The sequence below is a fragment of the Clupea harengus genome, chromosome 6, assembly GCF_900700415.2.
Source record: "Clupea harengus chromosome 6, Ch_v2.0.2, whole genome shotgun sequence".
Classification (NCBI taxonomy): domain Eukaryota; kingdom Metazoa; phylum Chordata; class Actinopteri; order Clupeiformes; family Clupeidae; genus Clupea; species Clupea harengus.
This window is the reverse complement of record NC_045157.1, coordinates 24629464-24651643: the sequence shown is the minus strand read 5'-3', so window position 1 is coordinate 24651643 and position 22180 is coordinate 24629464. Positions and strand designations below refer to the sequence as shown.

The following is a 22180-nucleotide window of genomic DNA, read 5'->3' as shown; positions in this document are numbered from 1 at the left end:
ATTTGCATTGCTGTGCTTGCATTGGTGCAGCGCTGATGCCTGATGGAGAACTCAAGACATGGAGCGCTGATGCCTGATGGAAGACTCAAGACATGGAGCGCTGATGCCTGATGGAGAACTCAAGACATGGAGCGCTGATGCCTGATGGAAGACTCAAGACATGGAGCGCTGATGCCTGATGGAGAACTCAAGACATGGAGCGCTGATGCCTGATGGAGGACTCAAGACATGGAGCGCTGATGCCTGATGGAGAACTCAAGACATGGAGCGCTGATGCCTGATGGAGGACTCAAGACATGGAACGCAGTACAGTCCTGAGCCTCTCATGGTAACCAGCGAATACACAATGAAGAGAAAAAAAATCTAGCGCGAAGTAACAGCCATGAGGAAATGAAGAACAACAAACCAGTGCATTTATGTGATCGCTACATGGTTTGATCCCTTCCACATCCTGCCGGAGGTAGATCAGACAGACAGTGGCTGTTACAAATCAAAGCCTGAGTAATGGATTTAAGGCTGCAAGGCTCTCTGATGAGGAGTCACATCATGACCTTGTCATGTAATTTTCAACTCAAATTTCTAAGACATACAGTCACCATAAATTGAACATCTCTTCACACAATAACACACATTAGTATATATAAGTTCAAAAAGCTACAAAGGGGTTGATATCCGTTTTTACATTTAGACCTATATACGTATATATATATCACATCTCTGACATCCAACTCTGAGATCCATTCCTCTTCACTTTTTTTGTCGCACAAACAGAAGAACATGGGTGGAAGAAGAAGAAGCTCAGTGAAGCAAGAGCACATCTGAAATGATAGAGGGAGCTGCTGGCTCTTGAGTGGGCTCTGCCATTACAGGCATTTAGATGAAAAGCTGGCAGGACACTGACTACCGGGGCCTGAGAAGTCACCTTGAGCTTAATCAGACACCTGGGGAAGATCATCACAGAGCCATCAGCGCAGTCCTAAAACTGCAATCAAACTCTATTCAAACAGCCATCAAACTAGCGATGGCTGCAGTTAGTGTCCGCACCCTCCTACACTACATATACAGAACATTTATTTTAATGCAGAGTCCAAGATCTGCGCCATCGGGCTGCGCTTACCAAGCATCAGTAACTTTTATCTCGGCGCATTTTCACAGCTTGACAAACACTTGCAGCACTATCACACGACATGGCAAACCTGTCCGATTTTATTGGCACTTCCAAACGGGGGGGGCGCGCAGTTTAAAGATGAACGGATACGGCATGAATGGCGAGCACTGTGAGCCTCCACCCCTCCTCAAACCCAAATAAATGAAAGAAGGGGGGTTGAAGAGAAGTTGCAACCGAGTTCACATCCAAGGCGTTCATTTACTCTCACACACTGGGGACAGGAGGACACGGAGGGATGCATCGCATGAATTTATGCATATGTGACACGGCACCTCCTTCTCATCCTGAGGCACGGGGCAGGTTACACGAACCCGCCGCCGAGGCTGCGGTGTGCATGTGATGCGGCAGGGGGCTACAGGGAGGCAGGAATCAAACGGCAGAGAGAGGTGGACCGCTGGCTGCGCCCCTGTTGTTTGCATTTCATTTCCAAAGGCCCCGCCGCCGTCGCAACCGCCACTTGAGAAATGCAAATGGCCACTTCACATATGATTTCCAGTTACTGGAGGTGTGTGTGTGTGTGTGTGTGTGTGTGTGTGTGTGTGTGTGTGTGTGTGTCTGTGTGTGTGTGTGAATTATTACCGAACCATCTTCCCCTCCCACAAAGCTAACCTTGGGGGGTGTGTGACCTTGTTAGCCAGGCCTCTGTGGGGAACAGGGAGCAAGTAAATGGGCTACGTAATGTTGGTCCGGCCCTCGCTGACTCCTGCACAAAAATGTGAACGTATGTGTACAGACACACACACACACACACACACACACACAGATACTCACACACACACAGACATACACATATGTGTGTGTGCATATGCCTGCTCAGCTCGGTTCTGTTTGCAGTTGAAAATTGCTTCAATAATTTATGCTGTTAATTTCCTGGCTGGGCTAGCAGTAGTGCTTAAACGCATTGTGTGTGTGGTCATGCATGTGTGTATGTGTGTATGCATGTGTGTGTGTGTGTGTGTGTGTGTGTGTGCACTCACCTGAACAAATGTGTGGTTTGTGTCTCTGGTGTAGCAGAGTGGGTAAACTGCATAGCGAGCAAGTGTGTATGTCTGTATGTATGATGTTAGTCTGGGCCATCACAGACTGCAGTATTGACTGCACAGCAAAGAGAAAACTATCCACTTCTGTGAATGAACAAGAAGCTGTCGAGGCCGACAGACTGCTGAATGGATAGAAAACAGACGCCAGGAGCATTTCTCTGTCCAGCGGCAGCAAGGAGGGAGTAGCCAAGCAGCCATTGTGCTAAAATAACTGGGAAGAACATTTTCCACACTTTCTCAGGGGGGCTACAATTTATGGACACAATTTTCAACAAGTGTATCTCAATTAATATCTCTGTTTTTTTCCAGCATTCTGCTTGTACTGTCTAATCACTTTATTCTTACATACAAAAGGTGCACACATCTACCTGCCCACTAACAGCACCACAGTACAGGACTTGCACTATAAACAACAGGATACACAATTGCCCTCCTTTATCACTGTTTTGGTTTTTGTACAAAAACTATTTCATACAAAACATTACCTACAAGTGCAGAAAAATGAATTTGAAAGGAAATAAACTGATGCAGACACAGTTCAAAACGTGTCCATTCAAAACACAAGCAAAGACTGAAGCAGTCACGCACTGATATTCACAAAGAAACTAGGTCTGGACAGTCTCCATTGAAGCAGCAAAAGTGACATCCGCAAACCTTGTCCGTCACAAAAAAAAACAGTGCATTTTGCAAATCAACACGTTCACTCAGACTCAGTCGAGCCCATTACTGTGAGTGTATTACTGCCGGTAATAACACAGGGAGCGATGAGAGAGGCTCAGCTCAGCAAATCTTACAGAATGACCTTGGAAAAAGTCGGCCCATTTGAGTGAAAAGAGGCGATATTAATAATAATAGAGAAATTAATAAGATGGCGGGGCAGCCTAGGGGTTGTGCTGAGGCGAAAGGGGGGAGTGGAGATTTGGGGTTGGAGGTGGGGTGGGGGTGCACAGCTTGGAGGGATGTCAGGAGAAGGAGGAGGGGATAAGTGCACAATTTCCTTGGCGATGGTGTGGCAGCCTGTGCTGTCACACGCGTCAAAGAGGGAGCAAATCAAAGCAAGCTCTTTTGATGAATATAAAACAGAAAGCCCTGCTGAGAAGCACTCTCCCTCTAATCACCCAACGGCTGCCACGGCGACGGGCTGCTGCAGCAACGGGACTACTGCAGACCCCCCCCTCCCCCCCCCCCGCATTCGCCTCCCTCAACCCAGCCCCACACAAAATGAAAGGAGAGTGGAAACAAGGAGAAAGGGGGACAGAGAGCACAGACAATCACAACAAAAGCTGCTTTGGAATAGCAATAAACATCAGGCTCCTCAAGGGTGGGGTGGGTGGTTAGGCTTGTGCGTGAGTGTGTTGGGGAGGGGGGTATGTTAAAGCAGAAAGAGAGGCGGCTCGAACAGATTTCTACCCCCAAATGAGACTAGCCCTGCAGCTTGACTGCTCCCCAACAACAAAATATATCCAGCTCTCCTTTAAACAATAGCCACTCCTCAGAAAGCTTTGATGAAGGGCTTTGTGGCAGCTGTTCTAGTTCTTGGCATTCTTTTTATTATTATGCATTGCGTGTGCCTTGACGGTAAACATCATAGACAAATAAATGAATGAATGAATGAATGAATGAATGAATGAATGAATGAAATGTTGTAATCCCTGTTATGAACTTTGTTATGAGTTTTTTTCCTCTTTCCTGTTATTATGGTCTGTTCTGCCCACAAAAAAAATCTTCATGAACAATGCTAATCATCTCTGTGGTCGCTCAACATTTCATGTGCCCCTTCACTGTCAAAGACAAGGTCAGAGGCACAACAGCTCTTCAAAGACAAGTGCGTAAGAATGCACGTGCGCACACACGCACACGCACACACACACACCACTTCACCCTAACCTTTTAGCTCGGAGCTGAGAATGCGGTGACATGAGTGCCAACACTAGAGTCAACACAGAGCAGGAGCTCTTCACCATGGTCACGACCTCCCCCTAATGCTCCACGTCCCCCCACTACCTCAGCTACACATAGCCTGCTTTCTGGCTACTGTTCGAAACATGACGATGTCCAACAGAACCGCTGACCGCTCCCAAGGACCCTCTAGCCTCCGCGACTCTCACTGAAGGCCCATCCTGGGATTCGTCCCGGAGCAGCCTCCAGCCCCCCTCTCACTGCTCCCTGGGCAGCACTTGTCTGGGACTTAACAGGCCGCTCCCACCCAGGCCCTGGGTCCTGAAAGTGACACATGCGTGGGTGTCGCTGGCGTGTCACCTCCTGCTCGCTGAAGTATGAGGCAATTTCCTGTGAGCAGTGCATGGCGGGGAGGGGGAAAGGGGTAGGGAGGTGCGGAGCGGGTGTTGTGGAGGAGGGGGTCGGCGGGGCTGGCCGCACCCCAGCTCCGCTGCCTCTCTTTGATACTGTCAGGGAAGAGTAATGGCCTTCTGCCGCTGCAGCCACAACCAAACTAATGTAGTGTGACTTTGCCGCTCCTTTCCAATGCGTTTCCGCAACAGCGAGGGAAGGAGGAGAGGGAGAGAGGGAGAGAAGGAGAGGAAAGAGGACGGAAAAGGACCGCTGAGATAGAAGATGGGGGCAAGAGTCCTTCCATCCCCACAGGCAGATGAAAATACCCTGACTGTGGGCAGTAAAAGCAAGCTGTTAAACTCTCTAACCTTCTACCATAACCAGAGCCCAAACACCTGACAAGGAGATTTCGGTGATATAAATGTGCATTCCATGAAGTCTGTTTTCCCCACTGCTTGCTACCAGAACTTAGCCATCAATGGAAAAAAAAGCACAGGCCTCCCAGACAGTTCTAACCAATGAACAGTGAGGTGGGAACCTTCCAGAAAGTTTGTGAAATTGGCCAGATATTGAAGGCTTCTAGGCTGTGGGAAAAGTAGCAAGGGTTTTTATCATAGGACCTGGCCTTCTAACACAATCTTCCATTCATCACAGCAGCCACATTCACACGATTACTTCATAACTGCTACAAACTCAACAAGCAACACGGATGGGCCATCATCTTACATCCAATTTGTTTTTACATTCCCCGCGAACAAAAGAAGTTTGGAAACGCTCTTGTTGGCTGTACTGTCTCACTCACTTCCATGCCTTGCGAGGGCGCCCACTTGAACTCTTCGCCTCCCACTTCCCGAAGACGCAAATTGCAATATAATCCTATCCAGAAATTATAAGGTAATTACATAAAATTAGAGTCTGATTAAAATTGCACAATATTGCAATTCATTAGAGTTAATTGACTCCCAGTGTCCCTGGGCCAGATGCCAGATGCAGTGTAGATGTCAAGAGATAGTTGGATAGGGGGAAAGAACAGGGCTCCCATTCAGGCTCTCAAAGGTTCCTCCATTAGTCCCATCAGGACCTGGAGCATCAGAGCTCATTAGTGAGCTCCTCCACATCCATGAGCAATCAGGGGCCAGACGAGGCCACCGCAGCTCCATGCTCTGCTCTCTGAGCGGGGGAGCCCGGGCTGACAACACCGACCGACTGCGTGAGAACACGCGCGAAAGAGTGAGAACACGTCTGTCAAATTGCCAGAGGATGTGTTTGAAAACATGCTTGTTTTCTGGAATGCAAGTGGGAAAAAACACATACGTTATAAATATAAATGCAAATCCCAAAACGCACCTCGTGGGTAAGACTGCTTGTTGGCCTATCAGACATCTCCCACTTGAGCTTGGCTACTGTCTCCTCTGAATTTTGTACCTGTAAGAGGTAAATAAACAAATCATTCATCTCCACTATGTCTGTCAAGAGCATAGGGAATACCTTCACCCCATTATGGATAGAGATGGACTACAAGATTTTTTCTGCTTTATAAATAATATTGCACCGTTTTTTTTAACAGAACGAGAGCTCTCAAGGTTAGAACATTCGGGGGACATTCAGCACACTTTGATGCCTTCCAATATTTACTCCTCTTTTGGTCCACTTCTGTGGAGCGCCCAGACCAATGTCACAGGACAGGGGTGAAGTTCTGCTGGAGTTTCAACAACATTGATTGTGAGGAGTGACCTCTTCAATCAAGCCCTGACACACCAATCCTTCAGCTCAGTGTGAGCGAGCATAATATAAAAACAGTAGGCTGATTGGATGGCCAGGGAAGACTAAGAGCTTTGAGCCACAAGTTCTTTGTGTTTCTTTTTTTTTTTTAAGGGAACTGTGATATGAAAAAGGGGGGCGACAGGTGCAGGAACATTAATTAAGTGTGGTGCTGGTGCCTTGGATAAGGCTGTGAGAGTGACCGTGGCTGTGAAGAGAGTGAACTGCCTAAAGAGGGGAGCCGCTGTATATTACGGTGTGCCCAAGAGCTTATCTGGTTGATTTTAAAGAAGATATGCATGGAGGTATACATGATCAAATACAGTGAAGTAATGATTTTAGAATGAAGCCTGGAAGGCCAGTCCTGGCTGAGAGATGAGAATAAGAAATGACAGGAAATTGCAAAATGACCTGTGCACTCAGAGATATGGTCTGGCTGAACTCAAATAGCTGATTGGATTTCACATGGCCAAATAATGTACTGCACAGAACTCCATGGTCTCTGCATTAAGCATTCATTCACATCAAAGGTAACAGACTATGTTGGGAAAAGTGATGTCTAATGCATGCTTGCAATGTATCATTCTTATTTGGTCAGAAAAAGTATACCTAATTAAACATGCAGCGTTACTTATGCGTTTCATAGGTCTCATATAAACCAGCTTTTCTGTACGGGTGGTTGTGTGTGATACCTCCTCAGTGAGTTCCTTCACTCGGCTCTCGAGGTGGTGGAGCTGCTGCAACTGCCTCAGCTTGTCCTGGTCCTTCTGCGAGATGTCCTGGTGCAGCTCAGTGATGGTGTCCTGCAGCTCCTGGATCTGAGCTTCTCGCTCCTCCACCTTACACAGCACAAGCACACATGCAGATCAGAGGGCCACCCGACAACTCCAGCGATGGTTTAACAGTAGAGGCTAAAGGTGAATGGAAACCTACTCATTCATTAATGGACTTAGTGCTGGAAGCTTGGTGCTCCATTTGAGTTGATAATAACTAATGCCCTCTAACACTGTATTAGCATACTACCATATTAAAACACATCTCAGTACTGAGAATAACACTTTAATTATTAAACTAGTTAATTCACAAAGGGAATCATTATCATAGCATATGCATGTCTTTATCCATAAAAATAATGATTTACAGAGTAGGAAAGGTGGATGGATGACAAATCAACTGGTAAGATCATCCAGACGACCTCTGAATATCTGTACCTATTATACAAATCACTCAACTTGAGCAGAAAAGTGCTTAGCACAACAAGCACGAGTTCAGGAGACACTCAAGGAAGATGATCAAAAGAACTGCCAACAAATTAGTGAGGAAAAACAAATGCAAGCCTTTTGTGAAAGAAAACACTCCTCACTGAACATTCAAGTATGAAACTAAATAATATGGTGCTTGGAATACTTCTCATAAGTTGGGGCAAAACCCACAATAGCTATGGAGTAACTCTGCATGATAAATAATCTATTCAAATTGTATTCCAACCTTCTCTACCCTTCCTCCAGACAGAGATTAAACTGTGGGTATTTCTCCATCCAGGGTTTACTATATGAAGTTGACAGTGCAATTTGGTCATAATTTTAGTACAAAGTAATGGTGCATATATGTCAGAAATTGAAATGGTTCAAGGATGTTCTTCAGCACCCCCATCACACAAAGATCGTCGAGAGTGGTAGAGGTAGAGGAGCAATATCGCATGTTGTACCAGGGCACACACTTCTGACAGAAGTTACATATCAATTGTCAGGGAAATGCTTGGCTGAGGGCGAGTGTTCCAGTGGTGCTTGTAAGTGAACCGCAGGGATTGTCTGAATGCATTTTCTATAGCTAAATTGGCCTCTGCAATTGTGGGTCACGGTGTAAGAGAGAGGGAGAGAGAGGTCAATCACTGAGAAGCAGCTGTGTCACAAAACAATGGTGCTAGGCTTTGGATTTCAGCGAAACACACATCAAGCTACTTGAACCACTCTGTTAACAACACAATACCCAGAGGTACACAAAAGGGCAGATGCAGCCTATTAGCACAGCACAGACTCTGGCAATGCATTAAACCATACAATCTGTCAAGTGCACAATAATCTGAGCTATTATATTGTACATGAGAAGCATGGAGACAGCCTCTTAATATGATTACTTCAGGATGAAAACTGAATGCAGGCGTTAATTAATGCAAAAAAAAAATCGTACCCTGATAAACCCACTTGAAATACAGAAAGCTTACTAAATCAATTTCTTTAACACCTGGATTGAGCCTCGACTTTAATTACAATGTTACGCTGATAGGAGAGCATATTTCTTGCCATATTGACTCTACAATTCAAAGTCAACCATTTTAATCAAAATGTAATTGTTTGTGGATCACTTTGCTACACAATCCGCTGTACCTGCTAAGCCGTTGGCTTTTCATAGTCGTTTATAGGAAATTGAGTTATTTCGTGCTAATTAGAACACATCGTTATGGATGTAAGGTATATTTCAAGACTGCAGTGTGGTGTAGGCTCCACACACCAACAGTACAAAAGCTGCCCCGAAACAACACACCAACGTACACAATCCTAATCGCTGAAACGTTAAAAAAAAGAACCTTCCGTGCGAGCATGTAACAACAGAAGTCCGGTTAAAGGCAAAGCACAGACTGAACAGCAGACATTGCGGGATCTTGGCAGCAACGATGAGGGCGCTCTCGCACCACTGCTCTTTGTTCGATCATCTGCCTAAGCCTTGTCTCAACCAACATGTCTTTATGATAGCTCCACGTTTGCCTGAAACATGTCAAGCCTTCCGCGGATTTTCATTGACATCATGTCGACCCGTTATACTGCTGTGGGTGATGCCCAATCCTTGCTACGTGCTAATACCGTCCACTGAAGCCTTTGAACTTCGAGGGATTAAATGTTCGAGGTTTATATGAACATTCTTTATTCAACTGCAGAGCTCTCGGTTTATAGACAACTTTACATTTAAGTTTTATAATTGACAGTGCGGTAGAGTATGTTAGTGAACTGCATTTAAAATACACTGCATGATATTTAAACTGATACAAATTTAAAAAATGTTCCTTGGATAAATGTGCTGAGTATGTGCTTTGGTAAAATGTGGTTCCCATTTAATTTTTTTAATGTAATGTAGAAATTGTAACATTCAAATAAAGGTAGCATATTGTGTGTCGTATCTTCCTGCATTCATATCTTGAGTACAAGCACTGCACAAGCTGCAGGGCATTTGATAACAGTGGCACTGTCAGTGTGCTTGGTGCAATACCAGGAGTTTGTGAGAGAAAGTGGAGAAGTGCGGATGTGTGTGTGTGTGTGTGTGTGTGTGTTGGGTCCAGGATGTCTCCCACCCTCTCCTTTACCCTGTTGACTGAGCAGAGGTTGAGCTGGCCTGGGTAAAAGGCCAGGCCTCACAGTGTCATCACACAGGTGCTTTGAACACAGACGGTGCTGCTGGGACCCCTGATGCCCCACTTCTCTACCTCCCTCCCACCCACTGGCAAGGGTCAGCTTTGAACCTGTTTATTTGCTTACTCTTGACCACACGAGCAAGACCTTTCTGGCTCTTGTTGGATGTGTGTGTGTGTGAGTGTGAGTGAGTGAGTGAGAGAGGGAGAGAGAGAGAGAGACAATGGCAGTGAGTGTGTGTGTGTGTGCGTGTGTATAGTGGGCTAAAAGCAATAGAAATGCAAGTAATGTAAGAGTACAAGTAATATTTAATATTTTCCGCTTATACAATAGCTAGTGGATCTAATATTGGTATTGAAGTTGTAGTCCTCTACCGAAAGAGTAAAATCAATTGATGTGTCTAAGACAACTATACAGGTCCAGGTTTATGGGATCCGTTGTCAATTAATGTTTAGCACATCATTCAGCAATTGCAAAAAGCTAAAGGCTCCTGATGTTTTCCCTTCTGGACCTGAAGGTCATTTTTGTCTGACGCTCTGGCGCGTGTGTGAGAGAGAAAAAGCGATAGAGAAGGAAAGAGAGAGAGAGTGTGTGTGTGCTTGTGTGTATGATGAGAAAAAAACAGTGTGTGCTTTTCCTGTGTATGCACACCCTTTCATCAGCCATGCCGTGCTCTGGTGCATCCGGGTGCAGCCGTGGCTTCCTGCCTCATCCTGAGCACGTGCCGGCTGGGTGCTGGGCTTGTAAAGGGGTTCTTACCCGCTACTCATTATCCCTGACCCCGCTGCTGGTGCCTCGGCGCTCCCGACCGAGCATGTTTGCTCGTCCTCCTGCACCTTTGATCCCTCACCCCTTCAACAAAACAGCACAGGCAGGGAGGGACGCCTAAATTAGCCACTCTGGCCTCAATCAGGGCACGGAACCCTCATGTAGCGCTGGGTAGCGCAGAGGTGTGCAGAAGGCCTAGATGCACTTATGAAAGGAGAGAGAGAGAGAGAAAAAAAAAGAGAGATGGAGATAATAAAGTATTCTCCAATATAATTAACCAAAACAAGCTGGAGGCAGGCAGGCATGGGCTCTCCAAAATAAAGGGAGTGGAAAGGGGGGGGGGGGGGGATCAGACGCACAGGTTTCATCCAGCAATTTCTGTTAAAGGTTCTTTGTTATCTGCTGGCTCCCCAAAAGAGGACTCCTAAAGACTTGATCTTCAGGAGGCTTGGATTGCGTCATTAGCATGCTAATTGCGACCTCACCTACCAAATGAAAAGGAGGTAGAAAAGAATAAAAAAAAAGTGGAAATGGACTGAAAGAAAAGAGGAGGGGAAATGGCATGTGGTGAGGAGGGCTTTGTTCTGGTGGAGAGGAGGGATTTTTCTGTGAGATAAAAATAGGCCTTTTTTGTGCAGAATGATATTATATCTGTGCAATTTCGCCTCCGACGACGATGCAGAGTCCTCAGTGTATCCCCCTGAATTGAGGCAACTTTCTGCCCCAGACTGCAGCAGCTGCAAAGCAAACTCAAGGTTAGGGCTGCAACCTGCCTCATAATGGTATTATTCATCACAGGTGAGCCTCATAACAGCCTGATTGCACACACACACACATTCACTCAGGCAACCTCCCACATAAATGAGTTCCATATCTGCTCTTCCAAAGCCAGACAGACAATGCCCCCTTCCTTTGGGGAATAGTGGAGGGAACTAAAGCACACTGGATTGTTGCCGTCCACTTGGTATTATCCTAAAGAGAATGCAAGGATTTGCAAATACAGTGTTGGTCTTGAGCTGATGTGCTCCTTGCTCGACTGGAAAGCATGTTTTTATTTATTTGTGTGTAAAGCCGCAGCTCAGTGGAGAAGTCTTCTGGCCTTTGGGCATGTTCAGTATCTAATCGTGTGAACCCTTAGCCGCGAGGCTTTGGCGATGCTGGAGCCTGGAGCCAATAGTGAGAGGAGAGCTCAGCACCAAATGACAGGAGGGTTATCAGAATGGCTGTCATCTCTTTTCACTGTTCTCCTGCACTGCAGTGATCTGCCCAGTCTTTTCAACACACAAGGGAAAGTGTTCGGCTTAATGTCAATGAGCCATATCTGCTTGAACACCCTCACACACCCGTCAACTTCTTTACCACCCCCCCCAAAAAAGAACCCCCCACACATACACAAACACAGACACACATACACACCATAAATGCCAGAGGTCACTCCTTTTATTCAGTGAGAAATCAAAATGATAATGATGCCTTATTAAAAATTCTATTTGGAAGAGCACACAGGCTACATCAAAAGGTGCTGACACTCGGGAGCGGGGGGGCAGAGTGGGGGCTAGTGATGGGGCTCACTGATAACCCACATCAAAGCCACAGTGCTGGGGAGGGGAGGGGGGGGTGGCTGGAGGGGGGGCACACGCAGTCTGTGTGCTGAGGCTGTTTTCGGGGGGGGGGGGGGGGGAAATATATCCAGTACAATTTCGATAATGCATTGACATTGAGACGTGGGTTATTTACTGCAAAAAAAGCCACTCCGACACACTGTGAACAGCCTGAATCAAGCCGATGCAACGGCAGTAGTTTGGGTGAATTAGGAATGATAGCCCAACTGAAAAAAAAAACACGGGGGAAAAAAATAAATAAAAAGGAAATAATAATAATAATACAAAAAAAAAAAAGTCCTCTAGTGGACCCTTAATGAATATGTGCTGAACACGCACGCACACTTCACCAGACAATGGGGCGGTGGGGGATTACCAAAAATTGGGATGTCCGCTCACGGGCCCCAACGCAAAAAGCCAGTGCAGTCAACCTTTTAACATGGCGTTGTTATCCGATCGCCGTCCTGCAGCCACTTCACCGCTTTCCCCGTTTAAAACCATTCCCAGTAAACCCTTTCACACAGGCCCATTACCAGGCCTCTTCACATTGATTCACACCTGCATTAATCTAGGGGGAGCTTATTTAGGAAGGTAACTGACACTATCTGCTCTGGGGTTCAGGGCTACATTTACACTGTCTGGAACCACATTACCACGACCACAGGTCTAACTGGTAGTCTTTGTGTTGCTGCTCAATGGAGAATGAGGTAAAGAAGAAAAGATATAGATACACAAGACTAAGCTTCTTGAATTCCAATTAATTGTGGAAGAAGAAACAAATCTGAAAATAGGGTAGACAGAACGAGAGAGAGAGAAAGAAAGAGAGAGAGGTGCCCCCTTCATTCAATCTGGATTTTTGCTCAAAGCCATGCCCTTTTCAACTATTAATGGCAATCAATAAAGCAATAACCACAAATGAACAGCACTCTACTCTACGAGCATGTTTATTTATGAGGGATTAGCAATCCAATCAAATGAAATTAAGATCTAAAAATTAAAACCTTATCAACAGATTCCCCATGCATTATTGATACTGGAAAAGTGATGGTCAATAGATTGACATTTAAGAAAACTGAATCATGGGACCATATATATAAAAAACTGCACGCACAACAGTTTCAAAGCTACATGTATCGGCTGAATGCCCACCTGTAAAGTAATAAAACCAATGATCTGGATCAGTACTCCACTACATGGAGAGCAGACTGATACAATGTCCCTGTCAACCATTTCTCATATGCAGGCAAGGCTGGTGGACTGACTGCTAAATTCAGTATAAAACCTGACCATGAAAGATGTGGCTATAACTCCTGTCCCTACATTCATTTTCCAATTACCCACCGCATTATACTTAAATTATATTTTAATAATAGAGATGTGATTCACTCAGGGTTTCACTGGAGCTTTATGAAACCAGCAATGCACTTCCTTGATTTGTTATACAAAAAACAGCATTCTTCATCCAACTTTTATTTCATTAGTTATTCAATGAATTTCCGATTAGGATGAGAGTTGAGAGAGCGAGAGAGACAGGGTGGAAAAGAGAAAGAACAAGAGAGAGAGAGAGAGAGAGAGAGAGAGAGAGCAGAGCATATATTATGGCTCTTTTCATCATATTCAGTGATGAGTGGGAGAAGGAATGTGGTGCTATGCTGTTATGCTGGGCTGTACCTGGGCCTCTTTGTTGAGGGCAAGGGCATGCAAAGAGAACTACTAGTAACAGGAAGGGCTCATATTACTGCAGCCGCACGCAAAGACTAAGCGCAAACGGAAAGCAAAGGTGGCAGGAGCCTCCATTTCCTCTCTCTCGCTCACATTCACCTTGACAGAGGGAATGGGAGGCTGCGAGGCCCTTCCTATTCGCACAATTTCTCAATCATTTCTCATTCATGTTCTTTCTCTCTCTGGTCTTCCCTGGCCAGCTAAAGCAGTACCACAGAATATCATATCCAAGAAAAAAAGCTGACCATCCGTCTGTGATCACTGATGCATTTCTAAGCAGACGTCATTATTTTTTCAGACACTTTTCTTCCTTCTTTCCTTTCGTTCTTTCCCCTTCACTCTCTTGCCCCTTTTGTTGCAATGTACAGGAAAACCTCTCTGCTGCTCCCGGTGGTCTGGCCTCTCCTCCTCTCTTATGATCTCATTAGCATCCTATCTCCCACTGCCTGCTGGGGGAAAGAGCATTGCTATGCACTTTCTGTCTCTCGGACCCTTCTGCGGATGGAATTCATTTGGCCTTTCGCTGCGCTTTTTCCAGCCGCCTCCTTTCTTTGGCCTGATTTGGCTTAAAGAGCCGGCCGTGGCTACTGTCTAGCCACAGTTATTAGAGATAAACAGCAATAAAGAAAAATAGGCTGAGGGACTGAGGAAAACTAGAGGATGTAAAAGGAGTTTTTTGAGCCAAGAATTATAAGGTTTTTTTTGTCTTACTATGCCCGAATACTTGTATGTTATTGATGGCTATGTATATTTGCAATTCTATTTTAGTTTTATATAGCAGGACAAAGCAATAACCTTGGTGGTAATCACAAATTTGGTGGACTATGTTTTATGCTCCCATACCATCCTTAGAGCATGTGTGTGTGTGTGTGTGTGTGTGTGTGTGTGTGTGTGTGTATGTGTGTGTGTATGTATGTGTGTGTATGTGTGTGTATGTGTTTGTATGTGTTTGTATGTGTTTGTATGTGTTTGTATGTGTTTGTATGTGTATGTATGTGTTTGTATGTGTTTGTGTGTGTGTTCGTGCGTGCGCAGGGTCACTTGTGTTGAATAATATGGTTCTGTTTTAGTTTTACTAAAACAGTGTCTATCTCAGACCGATATCAGCAGTGACTGGACATAGTAAATGCACATATTCAGTAGGGTTGAAACATTTCCACGCCGAGCAATCGGAATATATCTGCTGAGCTCGTCTCAAGGTGATGCCAAGGACCCAAGTGCATCCTAAGATGTATGCATTGCACGGACCATGCATTATAGTTCAAGGGTATGTTTCTAGCTGTCAAATTCCTTACTGTACTGCGGAAAGCAAGACCGCAATCACCAATTACCCTGGGAAGACTGAGTGGAAAGAGAGAAAGTGGAGGAAAGGACAAGAGAGAGAATACGATTGCGGGAGGGGGGTGTGGTGGTAGACGGAGAGATGACTGGAGAGAGAGTGTGAGAGAGAGAGAGGATTACATTTTGTGAGACGAGTGAAATGAGAGAGCGTGTGTGAAGGAGAGAAAAAAGGAAAGAGTGATGGAGATTGTGTGAAGGAAAGAGAGAACAAAGTAGTCAGAAAGAGAGAGTGGCATGGCTGCCTGGCCTGTGAGCTGGAGGTGTGGGCGGGAGCCCTGCAGAGGACTGTGGGGTTTGACGAGGTAGGGCTAGCTGAATGATATACAGTAGCGGCCACGGGCGAGAGCTGTCCATTAGTTACGGGGTCTCTGTAATGCTCGGCTCTAGTACATTATTTTCAAATGCATCAGTCAGCGTCACCGCAGCACAGATAAATTCTAATGTCTCGGATCTGTAATGCATACTCTCCCCGCTGCTATATTACGCTGCGGGTTAGAAGGGCAGCTGGGGAGAGGGAGGCAGGAAAAAAAAATGTAATTCATTTTTCACTGCAGCCAGTATTCCTCCCATTAGCTTCAAACGTGATGTAAGTTATGGCGTTTAACGAGCGCCTTTAGCCGCCGGAGCACACCGCACACAATGCGGCAGGATGGGGTGAGAGGAGGGGGCCGGCTGGGATGATGGCCACGGGGCACCCCGGACCCCTGAGCACAGGCATGATAACACAGACAAGAACCAGAGCAGTGAGTCACCACTCAATAAACAAACATAAGGTAAAGTAAAGTACAGAGGGGGGGGGGGGGGGGACATTGCTACACCTGACCATGCATCCTGATGCATCATGCAACTCTGATCATAGAGACATGCATGAATATTAAAGAGATCTGCTATCAGACAGAGTGAATAGAAAAGGCTTGTGATGAGCAGAAGAGAGAGAGAGAGAGAGAGAGAGAGAGAGAGAAAGAGAAAGAGAGAGAGAGAGAGAGAGAGAGAGAGAGGTCTAAGAGGAGCGGTCTGCATGGAGAAGGCTGGAGTGGTGCCATGTTGGAGGGGAACCTTGGGAGGACCCTCACCCCAGCAGAGTGCCTGGTGTTGAGACAGGCCTTTGAAGCGGCGCCAGACGATTTGCCCTGCTAGCACACACAAAGAAAGGAGCTCCCACCTTTGCCAATCACATGTCATGGCGGGAGGGGGGAGGTGCAGCCCCTGCGACCTTTAAAACAGCGCTGGGAAGCACTTCCTGTGTCTCAGGCCTGCGGGGGAGGAACCGAAGTTCAGCTCAGAGGCTCGCTCCGACCATAGAGCAACCAGACAGCTTGCATCTCACACACACGCGCACGCATATGCACACGCATACACACACACATGCATGCACGCACAGCACTACTGTCACAGCAGCAGAGGAAGAGAGAGGTCTCTGTATACTTTTTATGTTATATGAGAGCGTGGGAGGGCATTGGTGTGTGTTGATTGTGTTTCCATGTAGTGTGTGTGTGTGTGTGTGTGTGTGTGTGTGTGTGTGTGTGCCCATGAAGTATTTGTGTTCATCTGTCCTCGTGTGGGAGTATGTGTGTCCATTCCAGTTATCACAGCACAACACAACCGAGCTACTTTGACAGTCTATTATAGCAGTCTGTGACTGATGACACAGACTGACTGCTTAGACTAATGATTCTCCCTCATCTTAAAGAGCTCAGCCACTTTAATTCACTCACCTCCGTTCTAAAAGAGGGGGAAAAAATATAGGGAGAGTTTGCACAGATTTGGGTTCAAGATAACCGGTCTTTTCAATCAAGCGGGGCAGCCTGAGGTTTCGGTCTTGTGGCATAAATCTTCGCATAAATTATTGACAACTGACTAATTAGCTGTGCAATTTTAAGCCTTTTCCTTAGTTTGGGCCCCATTTTAAATATGCCCAATCGATGGCCACTCTAATGCCCCATCATCTTCTGCTGCCTACAAGTCTGAACCCATGGCTCAGCGCATCTATCATGCACTAATTGAGACTCTTAGCCAAATTACCATCAGCTTTAGCACTTTTTAAAAATTAAACATCATCAGATAATCATAAATTATGGTCCTTATATCTTAATGCAAAAATCAATTGGTATTAAGTCATGCTGTGCCCAACCATACCATGTTCAAATGCATGACCTTCTCAGGACTCACCACTCTTAAAAGTTTGTATTTAACTTTAGCAACGGCTTTTAGAACTACAGCACAATATCGTCTCGATACACTCTTGTCAAAGCTATGTCAGGCCAATTGGCTTTGGAACTGGGAACAGCAATTCACTGAAAGCACTGACCACACATGCTGGTGGTCTGTGAATACGTGGGTGCATTCCAACAGACATGTGCTCCACTACCCTTTTCTCACCCATTCAGCTGCCTCCAGGCTAAATGAAACAATACGGACAGCCTGGGTGCAACCATCATGTCGTCTCGCCCCTTGTCCCATCATGCAACGGCGCTGTTTACTAGGCAGAGATGCTTAGCAATTTCACTCAGATGAATTATGGAAAGGCATACAAGCTGCTGTTAATTACCCCCACCCCATGTGAATTATTCAGCTGGCCCGTTTATGCTGGTGTTTATGGCATGCGTGTACTTAACATAACTGCCTAACCAAGCGTTGGGCTCCCTCAGGGCAACCGTGCATCTCTGGATTCACCACACATGCAGGAAACTGAGTGTCGCATATGTGTGTGTGTATGTGTGTGTGTCATCCACATGGTGAACATGCTAAATACAAGTGGTGGTGAGAATGAGGGCACACACATCCAGATGGGTGTGCCACTGATTCTAGGCTACTTCGTGAAATTATGAATGCAGTGACCTATGAAGGGCTATTTATGTAGTATACCATTTTTCTATGGGAGGAAATGTATTGTCAATAGAGTTTGGGAGTGACTTTCATCATTTTGTATGCGACAGATTAGCATTTGTGCACGTCCCGTGTAAAAATATGTCTATTGCTATCCCTCTGCTACCAGCAAAAAATAAGAGATAAAGTCACTTATTGCGTCACCAATTTCACAAGGTGAGCAGGGATTGCAAGTGTTCTCACAACACTCTTTAAGTCATCTTAAGTAAACACATCGATTACCTAAGGATTTGAACAAATACAAAGAAGATGTTTTAGGTGCTTTAAGAGCTGTAACATTAAGTTTCATAAGAAACCGCAGGGTGTGAGTTAAGAGTTGTCTGTTACCATGGATACCACTCTAGAGTCCTTCGTGTTGCCTGAGACAAGTGACACATTGTAGTCCATTCTTCTTCTGCTTTAGCATCTTCATAGCAACGTCTTTACATTTACGAGACAAAACAACAGTTTGATGCAAAAGACCAACTGATAACCACATTTTAACTCACCAAACCATTTGCCTAGGTTTTCTACTGGCGTTGTTTCGCTCACACCTTATTTTTGCCGATTTTGCAAAAACCCATTCATTTTTCCATAGGTATTTTTTCTTTGGAACCCGGAAGTGTTAAAATGCTAACACTAAAAACTATAAACATCCGGTCGACTCCGATACCCTATTGCAGCATTCTATACCAGAGGTAGACTTTGCCACATCTTATCAATGTCATGAATGCATCAAACACATGAGAATGCATCAAACACATAATGTGTTTATGCACGGTTAAGTGTTTTGTGCTACTCACTTTAGTTTGGATCTCCTGATGAGACAGAGCCATGTCTCGAAGCTGCTGAAGCAAAGGCAGCGGAGACGCCTCCATGTTCTTCTCTTGATTATCTACACACTAGGAATTGAAGCACAAAGGAGAATTAGGTTAAACCAAGCACTCAGATTCATCATCTACCAGTTTGAGTATGTACACAGCATGTTAAATATGTTTTTCTTGATGGTGATTTCATAATCTTTGACTGAAGTCGACACCCTCACACATTATCACTTCTAACAGATTTAACAACCATATTTAACCATAATGTCCTTTTAGTTAGACTAGTTTACTCAGACTTTGTATTCATGTGTGTGTTTGTTCTTGCCAGAGACAGTAAACCTTAGGGGTCGCCGGGGCTGTGCAATGCCAAAGCTGCCCTTATCAAGAGCAATGACTAGCAGAGCTCCACTCTTCACCGTGAGAAATTGAGCTCCCAAGGACCATGGCCTTATCAGCATATCAAGCATCAAGGTGGCTAGAAGAGTGATGACTGTTTATTGTCATTTTTACAGTGACTGAATATATCTATAGTCACAGAATAAATTTCAAAAAAGTTTGGTAGGCCTACAGAGATAGAAAGACAGGGAGATTGAAGGGAGAGGGAAGGAGAAAGAGGGAGACAGAGAAAGAGAAACAGGGAGAGAGAGGAAGAGAAAAAAACACATCAGTGCTTGCAGTCAGGGATAAGACACATGATGAGTGGGCCAGTTCACGAGGAATAAACAAATCAATCATGTGTGATAAGTGTTTGGGCTTTATCAGGCTAAGGCAAGGCCAGAATCACAAGTCCTCCAGGCCTAGCATGAATACTGCGGCAACCCTCCACTGTGGTTCACCAAAGTCAGAAAAGAAGCCGAAGATTATTGGAGAATTATTCAAGACAGAATGAGAAGGATTTTATACAAGACAAAATGGAGGCTTTAAAGCAACTTTATGTAACAATTTTACCTTAAAATAACAGCTTAAAAATTATTTTGGCAGTACATCAACTTATAATACGGAGAATGGCATCTGTGCCACTGCCACAGCGTGCCAGGTACGCCTGGTATTATACTAAGTAACTTTGGTGGACGGGGCGCGAGGCCTCTCACGAGAACTACGTAATGCATTATGGCACCATCTCATGCAACAACTAGACCCATCTACTAGCTATAAGAAGCTAGTGCAGCATTCTCTGTATGGACATCATGGCAGAAGCAACGAAGAAACGAAAAAGACAATTGTCAGAGGAAGAGAAAGAGAAAGAGAGAGAGTAACCGAGCAAGAGACCGAAAACAAGACTCACTCTCGGACTGGCTTTTACTCTTTGGTGAGAGCTAAAAAAGAAGTCAGATGCCGAGCTGGCCATCTTTCTGTTGAAGTAGTCAGTAATAACTTATTGGCTGTCTTGGTATGTCTTGTGCTGCGCTTACTTGATGTTTGGCTGTGTTAGGATAGTTGTCAACTCGCTCGTTTTTCATCATAAACATCCCTGCCAATGTTATTTATGAAAGAATACGACATGGGCTGTAACCTTTTCAGTGTCATCCCTGTCTCACGGATGTTAGGGGAAAATTCACCCTAGTTACCTCAGGACTCCGGAGCTGCATATAAGTATATTTATTAGACAAACAACAATTGCAATCAGGCTCACTCCCAGCACAAGACTGAAAGTGAAGCAATATTAAACACATCGCACAAGGTTTATATAGACAGAAGTTTAGCGTTCAGCAGAGAAAACCACGTGGTGGATTTCTGACGTCCGACGCAAGGATGGAAGTTTTGCAAGGTCGGAAGAAGCACAGTTCGACTGGTCTAAACATGCTCTTGTACATATGCAGACTAAGTGGCACCTAATATTCTAAGTTACACACATGCAGAAACACAGAAAAGCCATGTTCCTGCTTACATAGGTACATGATTCATATAAGGTAATTAATAATACAAGGCACTTGGTTATTATATTCTTAAGTCATTAACAGTGTTTGGAAATTATCTCCATCAACGGAGATATGTAGTTTTTCCAGATGTCCAAAGTCATAGACCTCAGGCCTGTCTCAGGCTAGCATCCAAATAAATTCACCTCACGCCAAAAAGTTTGATCAGTCTTCGTCAATCTCACGCCAAATAAGCCTTGGAAGTTTGCAACCTTGAAAACCTAGCTCAGCTAGCTTGTAATAAATTACACTGTCCAATGTATGTTAAGCACATATCTGCATGCCAACAGCATTATATTAGATTATATATTCGACATTCAAACACTTAGAAAACAATGTATATAAGGCTGAAAACGTGAGCAGTATTTCAGCAAATCTAAAATTACTTTTTTTTTTTTATTCTTTTGGCTATGTAAACATTTTACTCTGATGTCACAATAAATAAAACTATGCAGTCATATTTGTGTAAAATCCTGTAATATTTCTCTACCTTGTCAGTCAAAATGTTTCTTCAGCTTCTACCGTTGTTTTGCCTGTTCCATATCCTTCAGCTTGTCAACAAATACACTAGCAGCAGCTCACTTACAATCATACATAGAAATACAAGAACTACCAGCAAATCAGAATACTGGTTGAGCAATGGTTCTGTATGATGGCCAGTCTGGCATTTATAGGTTAGCATTATTCAAGGCCATCACATTATTCATGGCTATTTGTAAATATGTGATTTTTAGGAGCTCCTATTCAGCATGCCAAAACAAAAACATCAATGCTGACAGAAAATGACTGCCATTTTATGTCTTCACATCTGCGTTTTTTAGTCAAATAAAAATTTTCCCCCTCGGTGCGATTCTATTGGGCAGGTGTGAACACAGTAATAGCACTCGGGTGCAGAACAAAACAGCCGCACAAGACCCTTGAGAGGAGGTGGTCATGGTCCTAAACTAACTCTAGAGTGGTTTGTTTGTGGTGGGAACGTGATCCGACCCTGATCTGACCCAACTACCAGGTGAACTCTGCACTAAACGACCAGAGCAAATAAACCATAGTTGTGGAAATGCCCCAACACTGACAGAAATACTTACTATACTACACCCATTTGGAGGTCAATGGGGAGCACAGGAACATAAAGGGAGGTGCGCAAGATAAAATAGGCCGAGACCCAACATGGCTGTGAGTGGAGGTCTCTTTCAAGCCAAACTTCACGAAATTATACCAAACCTACCTGGATCATAGGTTGCTTCTTTGAGATTAAAATTATGAATAATATTTTTTTTAAATGGGATTCAAAATTTGGCATTGAATACAAATCCAGAGAGCACAGTGAGTCATTCTCAATAGTAGGAGTAAGTTATAAAATCCCAAAGGTTTTTCTTAAGGGTCACTTGAACAAGAAGCACTTAAACTTGGTTTTGTGGTGATGAGGTAGGCAGAGGAGGGCAAGGCTATGCCTTTATGAAAGAGTGAGGAGAGCGAAC

General features: G+C 44.7%; 1 protein-coding gene across 2 annotated transcripts in view; it reads right to left on the bottom strand.

Moving 5' to 3' along the window:
* The window catches only part of LOC105888976 (polyamine-modulated factor 1-binding protein 1), a 141953-nt gene that overhangs the window by 84560 nt on the left and 35213 nt on the right, over nucleotides 1–22180 (bottom strand). For both annotated transcript variants that reach the window (XM_031569522.1, XM_031569523.2), the window contains exons 2-3: nucleotides 18766–18864; nucleotides 6954–7100 (exon numbers count right to left, since the gene is read on the bottom strand). In XM_031569522.1, coding sequence (XP_031425382.1) covers nucleotides 6954–7100; nucleotides 18766–18840 — 222 coding nt within the window. In that variant the 5' untranslated portion in view covers nucleotides 18841–18864. The remainder of the gene's footprint in view (nucleotides 1–6953; nucleotides 7101–18765; nucleotides 18865–22180) is intronic.